The sequence below is a fragment of the Mytilus edulis genome, chromosome 13 (assembly GCF_963676685.1).
Source record: "Mytilus edulis chromosome 13, xbMytEdul2.2, whole genome shotgun sequence".
In the NCBI taxonomy this organism is placed as follows: Eukaryota; Metazoa; Mollusca; class Bivalvia; order Mytilida; family Mytilidae; genus Mytilus; species Mytilus edulis.
In genome coordinates, this window is record NC_092356.1 from 19005117 (window position 1) to 19022450 (window position 17334).

General features: G+C 32.6%; 2 protein-coding genes across 3 annotated transcripts; both read right to left on the reverse strand.

The window, feature by feature from the left end:
* Positions 1–7571: 7571 nt before the first annotated feature.
* On the reverse strand, positions 7572–13930 carry LOC139502053 (C-type lectin domain family 10 member A-like). Of its 2 annotated transcripts, none has more exons than XM_071291373.1 (4): positions 13242–13930; positions 12268–12374; positions 9917–10007; positions 7572–8005 (listed from the first exon to the last, which is right to left on the reverse strand). In XM_071291373.1, exons 1-4 carry the CDS (start codon positions 13672–13674, stop codon positions 7776–7778), a joined length of 861 nt encoding a protein of 286 aa, XP_071147474.1. In that variant the 5' UTR covers positions 13675–13930; the 3' UTR covers positions 7572–7775. The 2 variants fall into 2 exon arrangements, with proteins under 2 accessions (XP_071147474.1, XP_071147475.1); XM_071291374.1 differs by having other exon boundaries at positions 7822–8005; positions 9949–10007; positions 13242–13927.
* Positions 13931–16071: 2141 nt separating this feature from the next.
* LOC139500146 (uncharacterized) lies at positions 16072–16470 on the reverse strand. Its single transcript, XM_071288885.1, has one exon. The coding sequence runs from the start codon at positions 16468–16470 to the stop codon at positions 16072–16074; it is 399 nt and encodes a 132-aa protein (XP_071144986.1).
* Between the last annotated feature and the right edge of the window lie 864 nt (positions 16471–17334).

The window sequence follows — 17334 nt, forward strand, 5'->3', positions numbered from 1 at the left end:
CTTGTCCCAGAACAATGCGGGTCACGTTTAACATATATAATGAACCTAGGAATGGCAAGGACAATTTCTATGTTCACTTTAAAATTGTTTATTGACTTTGTATGAAGAGTTGTCAAATGTATCCTTTGGCAAGCGACATAGACGTGTATATATCTATCAGTTGGTCAGCTGCGCTCTGGTTGACTGTCAGTCTCCTTTATAATCCATAGTCGGTATTTTTGTTTTGTATGAATTTAGTGTCATATTCAAATGATAAATATGAAGTTTATAGCTTGTGAAATTTTTACTTTAAATAAAATCGTTAATCAGACTGAGAGACGACTTTTAAATTTGATAAACTAGTAAGTCATCCCTTTCTTTAACATTGTACTTTATTTAGCCTTTTACACTTTTTGGGATTCGAGCGTCACTGATGAGTCTTTTTTAGACAAAATGCGCGTCAGGCGTAAATACAAAATTTAATCTTGGTATCTATGATAAGTTCATTTACATATTCAAGAAAATAAGATATGTTTAAACTAATGCTTTTCTTGACAGCAAATGTGACCTGTGGTGATTTTGCTATTATTTTCTGGCTTTGGTATTACTTAAATATTTATTTATCCTATAAAATGACAAATACACAGCAAGGATAACAGAAATCAACAGGACAACATACCAAGCATATAAACTGAATATATAGACGTTCAGACAACGCATAAGACAAACAACAATGACATCGTACAACACACGGGCCAGAAAACCTGATTTGGAACAGGTCCAAAATGTTGAAAGGATAATTGGGACTGAACCTCCCTATTACCTTTATAGAGTTTTGGTCCGAACACCTTGCATACTACAGCAATCTACTAGATGACCACAAGTTTGAAGAAGATAGAAAAACAGCACATAATATGCAGAAAACTAGCCCAGGCAGCTGAATGCAATAGAAAATATGTTAAACTGGTTGCAGAATAAGATTTCGTAAAACTCAAACATAACTGCCAATTTTAAACAATAAAACACCTTAAAAAGGCTTCCGCATTATAAGAGTTGACCGTGTTGTTTCAATATTTTGTTATAATGTGGTGATATCTAGCTACCTACTAGGTTCTATCATTTAAATATCACGAAATGTTATTTTGCAACCAGTTTAACATATTCTTTATCGCATTAAGCGTAATGTAATGACTGAATGACTAAAATTTATACTGATAGACCATGTGTGGGGTTGTGAAAAAGGACATTATTATGAATGCGAGGGGCTGAACTTTTTGCATTCACACATTTAGTAATTGAAAAAGAAAGTCTAGAAAGATTCCAAAATACATCTACTACTTGCGTCAAAGCGCAGAGGTTGCTCGACACATGGGCATTAACTGTTCTAGATATCAAGTTTGATATGCCTTGATTATATTTGCCTTCCTCAATTTGTTTTTTGGAGGTTTTGCATAATAATGCGTGATCTTTTTTGATAGTTGGTTAAAGAGCTTACCAGAGCTCATATGTTTACATTTGTAAATATGTACGCAAATGACGAATGTGAATACAATTGACATACTCTATTACTTACTTACCTTTCAAGTGAAGTCTTTAATGGCAAAGTTCACGTGTATATCATGTTGAATTATTCAAAACACATAAGTGTTTTTTTTCCCTAAAGATTGATTTGGCAATATTTTGCACAACTTTTCGCAATTAACGGTTTGCAAGCTCTTCAAATTTCCCCCTTTCTACTGTTAAAATTCGAGCGCCACTGATAGGTCTCGCGTAGACGAAACCCGAACATTGCGTTCCGTTTCTGGCTTTGATGCTCTTAAGATATTTGATATAATGGTATTGTCAACTCGTTTATAGCGTATCCTATGAAATGAATAATACACAACAAGGATGTATAGCTCCTATTTTTGTTTCGGGGTCTAATCATCCTTGGTTTTCAAATATTTGGCTTTGGGAGTGCATGATAAATTTAAATCAAGACAAGTGATGTGTACGCTGCAAATTTGTAAAGTGTTATCTCATCATAATGTTTTGACAAATAAGTGTTATGTAGTGGAATGAGTGCTAATGAGACAACTCTCCTTTCAAGTCACAATTTATAAAAGTAAACCCTTATAGGTCAAAGTATGGTCTTCAACACGGAGCCTTGGGTCTAACCAAGCAGCTAGATGTATAATGTTGGTTGTGTAAGGTAGATAGGGTGTTTTCCTCCATCTTGGATTTAGAAATACCAGAAAAGAAGGTCTAGATCTTTAATAGAATGTGCAAATTTTTAGAGTAGTAGGTAATTCATGTGTAAGAACTTCCACTTCTACATAGATAATGACATGTTTTATCATATTTATGATTGTATTTTACAAAAAACAGAAAATGTTTCTTTGAACAATTTTTTTCCAACTTTGCCACATAAGGGAATGGACTCAAATGCAAGGGCAGATAATTCAGATTAAGGTATTTTTACAATAGAATGTGTTAGGAATTTCTCTATTTTATCATGTAACAAGAAAACGGGTCCGGTGACCGCATTTTTTCTTTTTCTTAACTTAAAGCATACTATTAAAGCTATCTTCTCATATGTTATCTCAAAATTCTATGGTGTAGTTTACGCTTTATTGCAGAAAATTTGGGTTTCCATGCATAATCTATACAAAATTTGTCAATTTTGAACACCGTGTAGCATGAAAATAAGCCCGGTGACCCATTCTTTTTATAACTTTTGTTTAAAAGCATAATATAAACTTCATTTTGGCAAATTATTAAAAAATTCTATGGATTATAATTTAGACACCCAATCTACCTTAAATGAAAAACGTATAATTGAAAATAAGTACATTATTGAATACAGCTAAAAGAGGGGTTAAAGATACCAGAGGGACATTCTAACTCAGAGATCGAAAAATAAACTGGCAACGCCATGGCTAAAAAAAAACCAGACAAATATTAGTATACAAGACAATAATGGAAATGTTATCACTTAACTGTCGATTAATGTGTATTTTGTTTTTCATTTGTCCTTATCCATCAAAAATAAGTCATAACAATTAAGAAATAAAATGTAATTAGAGGTGTGCAGCTTCTTCCCATAAAAAAATCCAATAATTAGCCGATAGAAAATCTTGCCATAACAGCTAACATATTAGTCTATGACAAAAAGATGAGGTATTTAAATTGAATTATTTGATTATCAGTTATGACCAATAGTGAAGAATAAATAAAAATAATTCGTAAATGTGTTGGATTTCCTTTAAATCAAAAGTTCTTAGCAGTGATCACATTCATTTGACGCAAGCCAAGAGGATTTATTTTTGTTCGGTCGTATATCTAGATATCTAGTTTTGTTGAAAGCAGTTTAAGACGAAAAAAATAAATCGATTGATAGTTTCCTTATATCGCGCACATAATCATAGTAATTATCAACAATAAGGACAAAGTATGTTTCGCTTGGTCGATGATCAGTTACTGTAAGTTACAAATAAGCGTCACCAGCCATTTTTTTAATAAAGAAAGTGTTAAATTACAACAACACACTGACGTTACATGTTATCAGCTGACGGTATTTGGATAACTGTATGAGTTGATTTGTCATTGAGTATTGAATTTGTATAAAACGTGATTGTAGTAAATTGATGTTTAATTAAGTTTTGTTCATTAACAGCTGAAACACAAACTTCTATTTTCGATTGCACTCATTTTATCACTTTCACAATGTTTTTGTCCATTCGTTTGATATGCTTTATCATTTGATTTTGCCATTTGATTAGGGACTTTCCGTTTTGAGTTTTCCTCGGAGTTCAGTATTTTTGTGATTTTGCTTTTTTCTAAAAAAGTACTGTAATAATAAAAAAAAAGACAAAAATAGTTGTGCGTTTGAAAATCAACTTTTCATCTATGCATGTTCTGAAAACATTATTCAAAAGATAAAAAATGCATTCATGCTAACAAAATGCGCTCTAACACAGTTATTTGACAAATATGTTGTTATTGTTAATCTAATACTGTTTAGATCTTTACTACTATAATGGCCTTTTATAGAATTATAGCTGACATCAGACTCGGACTTCTTTTGAACTGAATTTTAAATGTGCGTATTGTTATGTGTTTACTTTTCTACATTGGCTAGAGGTATAGGGGAGGGTTGAGATCTCAAAAAAATGTTTTACCCCGCCGCATTTTTGCGCCTGTCCCAAGTCGGGAGCCTCTGGCCTTTGTTAGTCTTGTATTATTTTACTTTTAGTTTCTTGTGTACAATTTGGAAATTAGTATGTCGTTCATTATCACTGAACTAGTATATATTTGTTTAGGGGTCAGCTGAGGGAATTTCTCGCTACATTGAAGACCTGTTGCTGACCTTCTGCTGTTGTCTTTTCTATGGTCGGGTTGTTGTCTCTTTGACACATTCCCCATTTCCATTCTCAATTTTATTTCATACCATTCAGCAATTTTCTATTTTGTACATTAAAATCAACAACTGAAATGAATAAAAACAGACTAAAATTATCCTAATTGGCCGTTTCAGAATCTAAAGGACTATGGGTAATTTCATTGTTCGTACCCCAAAATGAAATTAACGTCATGTCATTGGATGAATTTCCATTGTTTAGAACGTTTTAACCAATCACGACGTTTTGGTGTACACTTTTGAAAATATTACCCAAAATCCTTTAGATTCTGATAAGGCGAATTGACTGCAAGCGAATGGGCTGAACATCACTGAGTTTATCACAGTGGAAGACTACAAGGCTTACTTTCTGCAAGGGCGACATTGGTGCAACTAGGCATGTAAAAGTGGTTAAGTTATAAAGACTGAACATTATGTATTGTTTGGTATTTTATCAGCAATGCAGACCAAAATGAGTGATTCAGTTTATATACAAATTTATCAGCACTTGTTAGTGCAAAAAGGCGAAAAAACAAAATGAAACATAACATAAACATAAGTCATATTAGTCATTTGCGGAAACTAGGTCTATACCTAGGATTACACTTTAAACCTACGATTACAGGTGACAAAAACTCATTTCAAAATACAAAAACAAACCAACAATACAGATACCAAATAGCAAATGGTGTCTTCTTTATAAAACTAGAGGCTCTAAAGAGCCTGTGTCGCTCACCTTGGTCTATGTGAATATTAAACAAGACAAAATTGTGTTTTGGTGATGGTGATGTGTTTGTACATCTTACTTTACTGAATATTCTTGCTGCTTACAATTATCTCTATCTATAATGAACTTGGCCCAGTAGTTTCAGTGGAAAATGTTAGTTAAAATTTACAAATTTTATGAAAATTGTTAAAAATTGACTATAAAGGACAATAACTCCTTAGGGGTCAGTTGACCATTTCCGTCATGTTGACTTATTAGTAAATCTTACTTTGCTTAACATTATTGATGTGTACAGTTTATCTCTATCTATGATAATATTCAAGATAATAACCAAAAACAGCAAAATTTCCTTAAAATTACCAATTCAGGGGCAGCAACCCAACAACAGGTTTTCAGATTCATCTGAACATTTCAGGGCAGATAAATATGACCTGATAAACAATTTTATCTCATGTCAGATTTGCTCTAAAGGCTGCGGTTTCAAAGAAATAAGCCAAAATCTTCATTTCACCCCTATGTTCTATTTTTAGCCATGGCGGCCATCTTGGTTGGTTGGCCAGGTCACCGGACACAATTTTTAAACTAGATACCCCATTGATGATTGAAGTTTGGTTTAATTTGGCCCAGTAGTTTCAGAGGAGAAGATCTTTGTAAAAGATGACTAAGATTTACGAAAAATGGTTAAAAACTGACTATAAAGGGCAATAACTCCTAAAGAGATCAACAGACCAATATGGTCTTGTTGACTCATTTGTAGATCTCACTTTACTGAACATTTTTGCTGTTTACAGTTTATCTCTATCTATGATAATATTCAGGATAATAACCAAAAACAGCAAATTTCCTTAAAATTACCAATTCAGGGGCAGTAACCTATTTACGGGTTGTCCAATTCATCTCAAACTTCTAGGGCAGATAGATCTTAACCTGATTAACAATTTTATCCCAAGTCAGATTTGCTCTAAATGCTTTGGCTTTTGAGTTATAAGCCAAAAACTGCATTTTACCCCTATGTTCTATTTTTAGCCATGGCGGCCATCTTGGTTGGTTGGCCGGGTCACCGGAAACAATTTTTAAACCAGATACCCTAATAATGATTTTGGCCATGTTTGGTTAAATTTGGCCCAGCAGTTTCAGAGTACAAGATTTTTGTTAAAGTCAACGACGACGGACGACGACGGACGATGGACGACGACGGACGCCCGACGCCAAGTGATGAGAAAAGCTCACTTGGCCCTTTACGCCAGGTGACCTAAAAAATATTTAAGCAACACGTTAAAACTCCATGCGTCCGAAGTGCTTTTTCTGGATTTACCATCAGTACCGAAACAAAGCAGAATATTTGAAGACAATGATTTATAAGGATCGAAGGTGTAGATAGGTGTATGTTATCTACAGGAGCAATAGACTTTCCCCGCGAAACAGAGTAATTTTAATGCATTGTTAGTATACGAAAACCAGCAAAAGTATTGTTCAGAGGATACTCTACAAACTGTTTCATTTGAAATAGTAATTTTAGTGTCGTTTTTGTTAGGCATGATTACAACTTTGTATTCGCAACTGTTGCCCTTCTGACTTAAATGGATTGCGATTTTGTTTAACATTTTCTTCTGGCCTGCTACACTTTTGCATTTTTATACCTTACAATCAATTGAATATGTTTGCGTATAAACTTTGTGTGGAAATGAACAAAGTCGCATTTCGAAGCCGATCAATGCTTATGAATAGGGACATATGGTAAGACCCCTCCCCCTTTATCTTGGGTTGGGACCCCCTGTTGAAAATGGCTGGATCCACCCCTGCGTTGCTAGTGCACTATATACTACAATTCCATGGGAATAGTACAAATCTTGGAACAAAGGTTCAAGTAGGGGTACAGGGTGGGTCGTAGGGGTTCTGATCTCGATATCCCGGGCTTAAAAACATGAAATTCCGATGTCCCGAATTTAAAAAAAAAAAAAATCCCAACAATCCGAAATTCGAAAAAAGAAATCCCGGATCCCGAAAGGGTCAATCTCGAAATCCCGGGCTTAAAACACCCGATCCCGACTTCCCGAAAAATGTCCTGCCCCCTTAAGTTCAGGTTTCGAGCATACCAGTCCCACCCATGTTCATGGGGCATAATTATCGACACCGCGAAAAGAAAACGTCCATACTTATTGAAGAATAGGTGTACACAAATAGTTACAACTTTGCGATCTATGTTTTTAACAGCAACAAAAAGAAAAATTGTCTTTTTTTGTGGTTGCTGTTAAAAACATAGATCGCGAAGTTGTAACTATTTGGGTACACCTATTCTTACATTTCAACTGAGTCTGGCGAACAGTCTAAATATTGATTCTTAAATTGATACCAGTGGGTTATCGTATTTTTGAAACCAAAAACGTAGACAAAAGTGTTTGTCCTATTCAGGAAAAATAAAATATTTCACGATACAAAACGTTATCCCTTGAATATTGTCCTTACATGGAATAATATACACCATCATGGATCAAACTTATGCATTGAGTAATCGGTTTGTTACAAAAAATATGATAATAAAATACACGGAAATTTCGGTAAAAATTTATATGCTTTGTAATTCCTATTTTCTGTGTCATTCCATTTGTTACCCCTCCTTATTATTATTAATAATTTATCGTTTCAGATATTTTTGCAATCAAGTTGTCAACAAAAATGTCGTTAGTGATGTCACATATAAGTTTTGCAGATAAAGTTTAAAGCTATATCACAATCATAGGAAAACCATTCATATTGAGGCAAAAATATGATCGTAACACATATATAATTTGGATATACTGTCACAACATTTTCTAGATCTGTTATCCATTGTGTGTAATTCATATCTTTGGTTTTTCCATTGGAAGTAAACCATTTGAATACGCCATGGTCACGTTTCCCACCAATCCAGATACCGTTTCCTGCAACCAAAAAGAGTTAGGCTCTTTCTTTAATAACTTTCAATGGCAGACCTATAGCAAGGAGAGCTGATTTATTTCTCCAAATCTTATTTATTCGAAAAGAAGAGTCTTTATAATTGTGTATTATAGTTTGTCTGTCTTTGTTATATTTAACCATGGCGTTGTCAGTTGTTTTTCGATGTACGAGTTTGAATTTCCCTCTTGTATGGTTTGAAAACTTTTTCTATATGCTCAATATATTTATAATGTTCGACATATTCTAAATGTCATTCGTTCTACATTAAAAGACGATATTCAAAAATATTGTTATAAGGTATTCAATCCAGGGGCGGAATTTTCAATCTGTATGAAGTACCTATTTATGTTTAAATATTCAAGTCCTTGGCACTAATATTTAATCATTTCCATTTGTATACATTCTTTTCCATGTTTTGCTTTTCCATGTTGAATCTTGTAGTTACGACACGAACACAAAGAAAAGATAACTCTTACAGGAAAGCTCGTGTTGGTTTGTTTATGTGTCTTTTATTATATTTTCATCATTTTTGGAATGACAGAACGTTTAATAATGATTAATGCAAACGGAAATTAAAATTGTTCCCATCTGTTTATTATAAGCCTTAAACATTCGAATCCCGCTTAGAAATAAGTAAACAAACCAACACGTGTGTTCCAATTCTGTAGGCGTTCTTCACCTTCAACAAATAAAATCGAGGGTTTAAGAGATATCTTTTTTTCGTACTTTTTGTGACGACACGACATAGCTTTATTATCATCTACACGTTCAAATATGATGGAGAGTTGTCTTATTTGGATATATGCCACATCTTATTTTTATAATGTTTAAAGAAGTATTCTGATTCAAACAATAAAGGAGTAGGTCCGGTAAGGACCGATTTTGGCCTCAAATTTCAGGTTCATCTGACGAAAGATTTTGACCACTTTTTTAACACTTAAGTGTCTATTTTATTTGATTCAGTTAGTTTATGTGAAAGATTTTAACTGATTTTGTCATTAAAAACGATCCGATTCAAGCTCAAATATGAAAAATCTACCAAATATGCCAAAAAATGCCACTTTTCAGATGGTTTTTGTCAAAAATGAAAGTGGCCGCATCCGTGTTCATCCTCAACCTTTATATATGTTATTTATTATCCTAAAATACAACTTACATTTTATTAATAAGGATGAACACGAATGCGGCCACTTTCGTTTTACACAAAAACCGTCTAAAATTTAACTAAAATGCTAGAACTGTGAAGATTTCAGTGATTTAGCATGACTTAATGGTGCTTGTACCCGATATATGTGCATTGTATTGCCAAAACAGCCCATATTTATGTAACAGAAGCATTCTACTGTTCAATTTATTAATAAAAGTTTACATTTTAACAATTTTGTAAAACTGCTATATTTTGGGGCCAAAAAGGGGTCTTACCGGACCTACTCCTTTTCAAATTATGTTATCAACAATGATGAACCTTTTGGTAAAATCATATTTGTTAAATTTGGCTGATTGATATTTCAGCAAACAAACTTGCAAATGGAAACGTATTGTTCTCCAATATGTATTGGCAAAATTAATTTTAATTATCATATGTACATATATTCAACCTCTATAGAACAAAAACAAAACTGCCATGCCATTTGTTTTTAATTTATTTTCGGATATGCTATTTGAGTAAAGGAGTTTATTAGATCTTTATAAAAATTATTCAATTTTCGAATTCAAGAACTATAGAAGAGAATCATTTGCAATCATTTATTTCACCTGTCTTACAATTCAATTGTGAACTGTTAACAGTAAACTGAATAATATGATACCCTTGCCCAAGTTATATTTGCAACGTATATTGTACTCGGTTACAAATGCCCTCATATTGGGCAAAGAGAGCTTAATAAAATGCAAACCTTCTGTTTGGTTACAGTAGTCAGCCACCCACCTGTCTTCTTTTTCAGAATAGATATCTGCAAGCGACCCATTCTGTTTACTGCATTGCGCCTTCAAAACACAGATAACTTACATGTTAATGTTGATACTTTTTTTAACATGCTTAAGAAATGATAATATACAATTATTGACTTTTGATTTCAATTGATACAATGATTAAGCAATCCCTAGGTATATATGATATTCAACTAGGCCAACGGCCGAGTTTGAATGACATATCTCTGTCATTGATAAATCATTTTAAATTATACTTATAGAAAATAATGGCATAATTGTACCCAATGATAAAACTTATTTGTTCATAATATTTATTCAATAAATTTGAAGAATTGCCTCAGCCGTGTGATATGACTTTTGCTATCAACTGCTTCCGTTTCATATCAACTGCTTCCGGTTATTATCGCATGCTTTGCTGTAACGTTATCGCTTGACATTTCGACGTCACTCGACAAATTTTGGAAAAAATACCTCAATTGTACGGTTTTTTTCTCTTGTAAAACATAACAAAATTGAATAAAAAGAAAATATTATGAATCAGCAAATTATATCATTTAAAAATGCAAAACAAATATTACAACAAAATCATTTTTTTTCAAAGTTTAAAAATCATTTTTGTCTGTATGTCTTCTGTGTAAGTATATGATAAAAAGAACATAACATGTCATTTTTCATATCAGACCCTTTTATCAGCCCATGGTCAAAATCATTCCTCGAGCCTGTCGGCTCTCGGGCTCATATCATGACCTAGGGCTGATAAGGGCTCTGATATGAAAAATACCATGTTATAATCTATATGTATCAACTGAAATCAAAAGTTAACAATTGTTTTATTATATGACTCTTTATCTCTCTCCAATTTTCTGGTATTTGCTCAAGAAAACTGCTCCCTGCTATGTTATTAAATATCTAATATGCTTTTGCAGTTGCTAAGATCAAATATTCAATAAAGTAAGCTAAAATCAAATACAAAGAAAAAAAGAAGAAATGAGTAAAACACACCAAAAACAAGAAAAAAACATTATAAAAACCGGGAATTTACTTGACGTCCTGAACCTATGTTATTGACGTTGTCATGGAATATCTATATTCAGATACACGGACGCTGTTCCAACTGTCTTATTATCCTCTTGGAATTTTTGCGCGTTGAACATATCTTTTTATCAATGAGGATTTCCTATGCTTTTAGCCAATGAGAAAACAGAAATATTTTAGTCATGTAATAACATATTTTATTGTATGCAAAAATATATTGATTCTCATGGACATGACATAATCTTTATATTTGTCATGACAAATATCAGACAATCTCAATTATAATTGCGTAAGTATTGAAAGAGTTTCAGGTATATGTAGGATGGAGGCATCCCGGTCACTTCAAATTGACATGAGATTTATGAGGCTTACTTTAAGCCAAAAGCTTTTTATAACCTTCGTTTATAATGCTCTTCAATTTCTTTATTGGCTTTGAATTTCAACTGTTTTGATTTGACCAACACTGTTATGTCTTATGAAGACGAGAGGTGCGTATGGTTTACTTATTAACTTGGAATAAAAACTTTCATATAGTATTTTGCCTTTTACTTTTAACCTTGCTATGCATGCTTAGATTTTGAAAAGTATGAACCATCTGGCTAAGAAAAAAGTGGAAATTCTACAATAAGAATATAAGTTATACAATATTAAAATTCTAAACACAAAAATGGGGATCAATGTTTACGCAAGCGGTAGAGCTTTCGATGCTGACTTTTTTCAACAGAGCAAGGTCATATAACTTCAAGCGGTACTCACAACACAGAGAGGACATTCATTATAATATCAAACAATTAGTCTGTAAAATTGAAGTTTAGTTTTTTTTTCTTCATAATGATACTAAAGTTTAGAACATTTAAAGCTTAAGTGTACGACATTCTATAACAGTGAAAGATTCTAACGTAAATGGCTGCTCATCCTAAGAATGGAAACGTTTTATGAAACAATCATTCAGTTGAATAGGGTATTCAATGTAGGAGTGAATATAAGCGCTGGACACAGCGCAAGGTGTGTTGTCTCGATATCTCAATAGCATCAGTTTGAATTAGGGTGGGGGAAGAACACAAATTTGCTTTCGCAAATTTGCAGATTTAACATTGTTGTGCTGATATTATCAAATTATGAAACTAATATGTGTTTTCAGCTGTGTACCACCTTCGATTGCTCGTTCGTAGAGTTGTCACTATGTCAGACAAAAGAACGGATATAGGTCTCCTTCTCTTAGATGTAAAGATCTTATAACATATGAATACGATATGATAATAAATGTTTCCATAATTACCTGTGCATCGTTCCAAGACATTATTTCATCACTAAAGAAATAACATGCACCATAGTCGACACTTCTAGTCCAATTCAAAGGGCATTCTCGTTTATCTCCTGTCAGACCTGCATGTATATAGAAGTAAAAAAAATAATTGTGTTTAATTTTACAGCCAGATTAGCCATCGTCGAAATGTATTTTTTTTTTTGCACAGAATTAGTTGATCTGAAACATAACCTAGAAAAATACAAAATATATCTGATTGTTTTATTCTAATTCAAAATAAAGTTGAATTTGTAACAACTGTCATGATGTTGAGTGTTACAACGATAAAAGACGAGCGAAAACTTCAAGAGGGACATTCAAACTAGAAAAATCAAAACTTAAGGTGGTAACTAACACTACAGGGAGATAAATTTGTAAAATCAGCAGAACGTTTTAATGACGTTGTGTTCATGAGGGAATATCAAGTTTCTCAATGATCAAAGTTAGTGTTTGTCAAACTGCTATATAACCAGTGTAATTTTTCTGATTAAACGGTTGGTTCAAATTTTTTGAAATTTTTATATTTTTGTCAAAGGGTCAAAGTAAATAATTTGTCAAAATTTTAAGAAAATTAAACGAGCCAAATTAATTTTAGTGAAAGTGTTGGGTACCACCTTAAAGTCAAAAATAAACTGACAATGTCATGGCTATAAAAACAACAAACAGTATTACACTAAACACAACACAGACAACTAAAGACAACAGGATTCCTACCCTAATTGTTTTGGCAATTCCTTTTTGTAATTTTATTATTTGTTGGATTGTCACATGTGTCAGTTATTAAAACTGGCAAGTTGTTAATTGTTATTCGTTTAGAAATTCGAAAAAAAAAATAATTTCTCCTTTAGCATATAAATATTTAGCTCTAATTTATTAGATTATAGTGTTTACAAATATAAAATAAATAATGATTTATTTTCCTATTAGATAAAAAAAAATATACACACCTGACTCATTACCATAACTTCCCGGTATCTCTAAAGGTGAGTATTTGTCATCTATCACACTGACCCTATGACTTAGATCTTGTATTGTGTCATTAATTGTATTCAAAGCATTTATTGTTTCGTTTAGTTCTTGTTCGAACTGTATGGTGACATCTCGCAAACCTTCAATTTCACATGAAAATGTCCTCTTAGTGTTTTCCAGTTCATGTTCTATCTGTTGTGTTTGACCTTTCAGAGAAGTGAGTTCATGTTCGTTATTTATCACTCTTAGAAGTAAAGCATGGAAATTTCCTTTCATAATCTCAACTTCTATGTTGATCTTTGTGATGTCTGTCCCATTTAGATCAGCATTCACAGAGCTTTGAGTACTTTGATCAACCAAACTTCCATTGCATACATATGATAGGAAAGACAATATCACTACAAACCACATTTCATTTCATGAAATATTTCACGTATATAGAATTTAAAAAAAAAATCCAATATAACAAAATTAAAAAAAAATGTATTCTTTGAAACGTAAATAAAAATGAAAACTTTTCAGATGAAAATAGCACAGACGAAAATTATAATGTTGGCATGATGAACGAAAATGAAATAATGTTTTCCTAGCACGGTAAAATTTAAATGCTGCATATATCATGTAGGATTAGGTTAGCTCAGCCTACTTTATATGGACAGTATAAGGTTCACCAAACGTTTAACTTACAAGACCCTTCAGTTTCCTCTTGAATTGGAAAAAAATATAATTAACTTCAAATTTCATCAATATTATTGCATACGATGTGCATAACGTAAGGGGATCATATTATTGAAACACTTGAATTAATTGATACTCATGTACTTGTAATCGTAAACATACTTATGTTGAGATTTAATGCATGTATATGCGGAAGTTTAAATACTATTTTTTTAAAACGTACAACATATTAAGATGACCATATTACCCTACAATTATTTAATTTCTCAGACACTTAAGGGAATGAAAAAATAACTATTTCAGTTTGTAATAGAAGAAAACTACTCAATGTAAAAGTATCTTTTACTATATTGTGTGGTAATGTGAACCACGAATAAACGTCAAACTTCATGCAACCAATAAACGTTGAAGTTTTGTATTTTTACTCTTCAATTTCATGTTTACAACTTAATATATAAATACACAGATATTGTCAATTTGAAAACAATTCAACTTTTTAGTTCTGCAAAGAAATGTCAACTAAATACAATATATTCAATATACACTGTTGGCGTCTCTGTAGAATTGAATCTTTCTGGTTTAGTCAAAACGATAATAGATGTCAACTGCATGCCCATTCCTGTTCTTATAACCTATACTTACATGCATCAATAGCTCCTCTAACTATATATAATTAACACACACATTTTATCATACTCATTCATATTTTTAGTTTTTTCTGTAGTCTTCGTAAAAAATATCTTGTTATTTTCCAATCTAATTAAAATGTAGATCTCTGATTTCGTTATGCTCATATGTAGTATAACGAAATCAGAGATCTATATTTTGATTCTATTGATTATTTTCAAGTTTACCGAAAACACTCTATCATCATAATTTTATAAGGCCCTTGTTCGTGAACGTAAAAAATGGACACATAAACCTCTACCTTACCATAAGCATTCATAATTTTATCAGAATGTTTAAATTAAAAAAGTGACTTGGTAAAAATAAAAAAAATAAAAATTAAATAAACACTCGTCTTTCACGATTATTCTTTTTGACCAACTAAGCGCCAATTTCCCTTGATTTCATAAAATATTTTGTTAAATTATATATATTTATTTAAGAGAGATTTCAATTTGAGTTATATATATATATATATATATATATATATATAACTCGTCTAAACATCAACCCAACAATGTTAGATCTGTAAATTTGCTTTCGCAAATTTTTTGTTCTTCCCTCGCCGGGATTCGAACCCATGCTACTGTGATATCGTGACACCAAATCGCCTGCACTGCAGCCGTCCCGCTAGACCACACGACTACCTGGGCTATATATATATTCGCTTTATTTATCTAATAACGTTCATAATGTTTGTTTAAAGTATTCAACAATGATTTTCCCTATTTGTTGTTTATGAAATCGCATATCTCCTATAAATTTACAAACGCATTTGATCACCTTCACATTTCGTGAGAGCCTACCAACCAATCAAGGTAGCTAAAACACCAATAAGAATATATACAAATACTGCAAATAAATCATTTTTGTTTTAAAATATGTAGAAAATTGATTCATATATGTGTGAAAGTTATTTACATATTTACTCTAATATGCATATAAAAATATTGCATAACATATTTGTAAGGTTTGAATTAAAATAGAAAAAAAAATATTATAAATATATTTGTAAGTTTGAAAGTAAATTTATTTTTAATATAAATAGAAAAGAAATCGCATGAGGTTTTCCAAACGTTTCATTAACAAGACTCTTCACTATCCTCTTGAATTGGAAAATAAATATAGTTAATTTCAAATTTCTACAAGATTATTGAACATGATGTACATAACGTAAGGTGGTCATATCATTGAAACACTTGAATTGAATACTTCATGTGCTTGTAATCGGAAACACACTTATTTTGAGTTTAAATGAATGTTTATGCAGAAGTTAAACTATTTTCATTTGTTTAACGTTATGCATATTAAAGTGAACGTATTATCACCATTTAACAATTGCGATTTATCAGACACTACAAGGGATAAACGAATTACTTATTCATTTTGTAAAAGAAACAAATAGCTCAGAGTAAAAGTTAAAAGTATCTTTTACTATATTGTGGGTTAATGTTACTTACTTACTTACTGCCCATTACGCCGCCCATTGGCGTGTGGGACTGCAACGAAGTTTCTCCACATCTGTCTGTTTTGTGCCATCTTCTTCAAGCTCCCCCAAGTATGTTGGAAATTTGCCATCTCAGACTCAACTGTGCGCCGCCATGTTATTTTAGGTCGTCCTCTGCGTCTCTTTCCCTCTGGGGTCCAGAACATTGCTGTTTTTGTAAGTTCTACAGGGCTCTTACGTAAAATATGGCCAATCCATCTCCATCTTCTCCTGCTAATGAGTATGCTGATATCTTCCTGTTTGCATTTAATGAGGAGGTTCTGGTTGGTGATTTTTTGTGGCCAAAATATCCTTAGGATTCTCCTCAGACTCTTGGTATGGAATGTAGAGAGCTTTTGTTGGTCTGCCTCTGTCATTCGCCAACTATCAGAACCATACAACAGGATAGGTAGTATACAACTGTTATATAGTTTTGGCTTTGTTCGGATGGTGTATTGACCTGATTTCCATACGGGCTGTAGGGTATTAAATGCAGCTCTAGCTTTTGAAGTCTTTGTTTGATGTCAGTGTTGGCTCCACCATCTGATCTTACAGTACTTCCTAGGTAAGTGAAGGTATCGGTCTGTGGTAATGATGTCCCGTTTATTATAATTGGTGCTGGGTTGTTAGTGTTTAGACTCATTACTTCAGTTTTCTTAGTGTTTATTTTGAGACCTATCTGTCCTGCATACTTTTCTATTCGACTGGACTTTTCCTGGATATGTTGGTGAGTGTGCGATAGCATGCCAATGTCTTCAGCACAGTCCAAATCTTCAAGAATGGTGAAAGTTCCCCATCTTATGCCTCTTGGGATATCTGCAGTTGTTTGTCGCATCACCCAGTCAATGGCTATTATAAATAGTGTAGATGACATTACACATCCTTGCCTTACTCCAGTTTTAATTAGGAAATAAAGTTGTTCACTTCCAACTGTACCTTTAAAGTTTTCATAAAAGGCCTTGATTAGATTGATCAGGTGTTGTGGGATGCCATAAAGCTGTATGATTTTCCAAAGGGTTTCCCTATGAATGCTATCAAATGCTTTTTCGAAGTCGATGAAATTGATGTAGAGTTGCCGCTGCCATTCTGTGCATTGTTCAATGATATTTCTCAGAATGAAAATCTGGTCAACGCAGCCTTTTCCCTTGCGAAATCCTGCCTGTTCCTTTCTGAGTAAACTGTCGATTGCTTCAGATATTCTGTTTATAATAATTTTGGCCATGATCTTGCTAGGAATAGAT

Bases quoted from the DNA above. Each gene is read 5' to 3' on its own strand.
- LOC139502053 (XM_071291373.1), bottom strand. From the start codon at position 13,674: ATGTGGTTTGTAGTGATATTGTCTTTCCTATCATATGTATGCAATGGA. The intron at 10,008-12,267 runs GTAATTATGGAA...TGTGTTTTGAAG, and splicing joins TGTCTTGGAACGATGCACAG to GCGCAATGCAGTAAACAGAA. The intron at 8,006-9,916 runs GTTTGCATTTTA...TTTTGGTTGCAG, and splicing joins CTACTGTAACCAAACAGAAG to GAAACGGTATCTGGATTGGT.
- LOC139500146 (XM_071288885.1), bottom strand. From the start codon at position 16,470: ATGACAGAGGCAGACCAACAAAAGCTCTCTACATTCCATACCAAGAGT.